This window comes from Saprolegnia diclina (assembly GCF_000281045.1).
Source record: "Saprolegnia diclina VS20 unplaced genomic scaffold supercont1.324, whole genome shotgun sequence".
Classification (NCBI taxonomy): Eukaryota; Oomycota; class Saprolegniomycetes; order Saprolegniales; family Saprolegniaceae; genus Saprolegnia; species Saprolegnia diclina.
This window is the reverse complement of record NW_008246391.1, coordinates 1-2,035: the sequence shown is the minus strand read 5'-3', so window position 1 is coordinate 2,035 and position 2,035 is coordinate 1. Positions and strand designations below refer to the sequence as shown.

Genomic DNA, 2,035 nt, shown 5'->3' with positions numbered 1-2,035 from the left:
CCGTTGTCAACGTCGAGCGTGTACGTCCAGCGGTCGGCGGCACCTGAGGTGCAGTCGTACGAGAGCTGGTAGCCCGTGTAGCTGAGCGTCTTGTTGTTGCCAGCCACCGCAGTGTCCGAGGCCAGTAGAAGCGATACAATAGCCAGAAGGGCAACCATGACAGCGACGGTCGACGACGAAGTCGGTGCGGTGCAAAAGTTGAAGTGCAAAAGGAATTTGTCAAAGCGTTTGTGAAGGTACTATCTTCAATAACACGTGGGAACCTTGCAACTTCTTCGATTTCTGAGGATGTTCTTCAATTGCAGATTTGCCCGTCCTCGCATCTAATTCTGGGGACGTCGATTGGCGGCCTCGGACGCGAATCAGAACCATCTGCATCGACACAGTGATCTGGATCGCTCGCAGCCGGAGCAAAAATCTCGCACCGTATAGGAAGCCAATGGATGCAGTCTGCTTTGCCAGTATTCGACGATGGTCGCACGGTGGCTTAGCCTTTTCATTGCTTGCTTCTACCGGTAGTACCAAGTATCCACTTTGAGCATCCGACGATTTTCCAGTAGCCAAAGACACTCCAAAAGCTTTTAGGTTTGTGTTGTGTCCACATGGTGTCGTCTGGTGCATTCAGATTCTGTTTCGTGCATTCGGCTGTCTGTTCACAGACGTTTCAAAGCCAGATGCAGTCGCCAGAGCTTCAAGACGGCGTCAAGCGGCCATGCACCGTAGCACCAAGTGTCTTGCCCCCCGAGGTGTTGGAGACCATCGCGGGCTACATCTCGTGCCCGACAGCGTTCATGGCGCTGCTCGCCAGCATCCCGCGCGCCGCGTGGACACCACGACTGCAATGTTTATACACGTTGACGACTGTCGCCGGCGTTCGCGTGCGCTGGCCGACGATTTATCTGGATGACGTGGCACTCCCAGAAGCAACGTGGCGCATGCTACAAAGCGCTTTGTCGCTTCGCGTAGAAATTGCACTGGAAGGCATCGCGTGCAGTGCCGATTTACTTACCGCAACCAACCGGCTCGGCAAACAAAGTATTTCGCGCGTTCAACTCCGTCTGACGAAGCTGGCAATGCCCGAGTGCGAGGCGCTGCGCGATGCACTCCTCGGTTGCACGGCGGTGAAGGCTCTGGAGATTGAGATTGCGACCGACGTGTCCCGACACCGCCCTGCACTCGACGCGCTTTTGACTGCCATTTGTCATCCTCACCTGGCGGTGTTTGAGCTTCGACTTTGCAGTGCGCGCGGCCCGCACCGCTTGCATGCAACCTTTGCCCGCTACTTGGCGGAGTGGCTGCGCTTCGGGCGTGCCACGAGCCTGCACCTAAACGACATCGACCTCGATTTGAGCGTCGATCCGACACTCGGTCCCGCGCTTGCGCTTGCGTTTCGACAAAGCCCGTCGCTCGCCGAGGTGTCGCTTACGCGCGTTGGCTTTTTCCAGCACTGTCTTTACGAGACGCACGTTGGCCTGTCGTGGCCACGCCGGCTACGGGCGCTCTCCATCCAATAGCAAGAAGCAGCGAAAAGCCGCATATATTGGAAGTATGCACTAGATTGCACCAATAGAGCAATATCATATCGCACAACGATGTGAGCTGACAAGACTGTATGAAACCCACTGCTCAACCCGGTGGCGTCGCTCACTCGAAATACGAACTCCTAAATAGCGTAAATCGAAGGAATTATCAAAAGAGGCGCCATATTCATGACGCTAAGCTTCGTACGACGTTCTTGCCACATCTTGCACTCAAGAAAGCACTAATAACAATCGATTTGTGCGAGGATGCTCGAAAGCGATAAACGGGTTCACACACTATTTGCGTGCAGCAAGTCTCCTATGTAAACAGCCAGGGCTAGGGTTGGAAGCCCGCACAAAGAACCTGGATAGAACGTAAACAATGGATTCGAACGAGTAGTACTACCGACTATAAAACTTAGCCGCGGTCGCAGTTGCTCGGGAGTGCCCAGCTCGACGGCGCGACGTACGCCTTGAGCTTGAGCGGCACCGGAATCGGACCGAGACCGTCGTTC

At 55.0% G+C, this 2,035-nt stretch overlaps 1 protein-coding gene across 1 annotated transcript; it reads left to right on the top strand.

Moving 5' to 3' along the window:
- Nucleotides 1–674: 674 nt before the first annotated feature.
- Nucleotides 675–1,514, top strand: SDRG_17392 (hypothetical protein; the record flags this gene model as incomplete). The annotated part of the gene is made up of 1 exon (XM_008623634.1): nt 675–1,514. One exon carries the CDS (start codon nt 675–677, stop codon nt 1,512–1,514), a length of 840 nt encoding a protein of 279 aa, XP_008621856.1.
- Between the last annotated feature and the right edge of the window lie 521 nt (nt 1,515–2,035).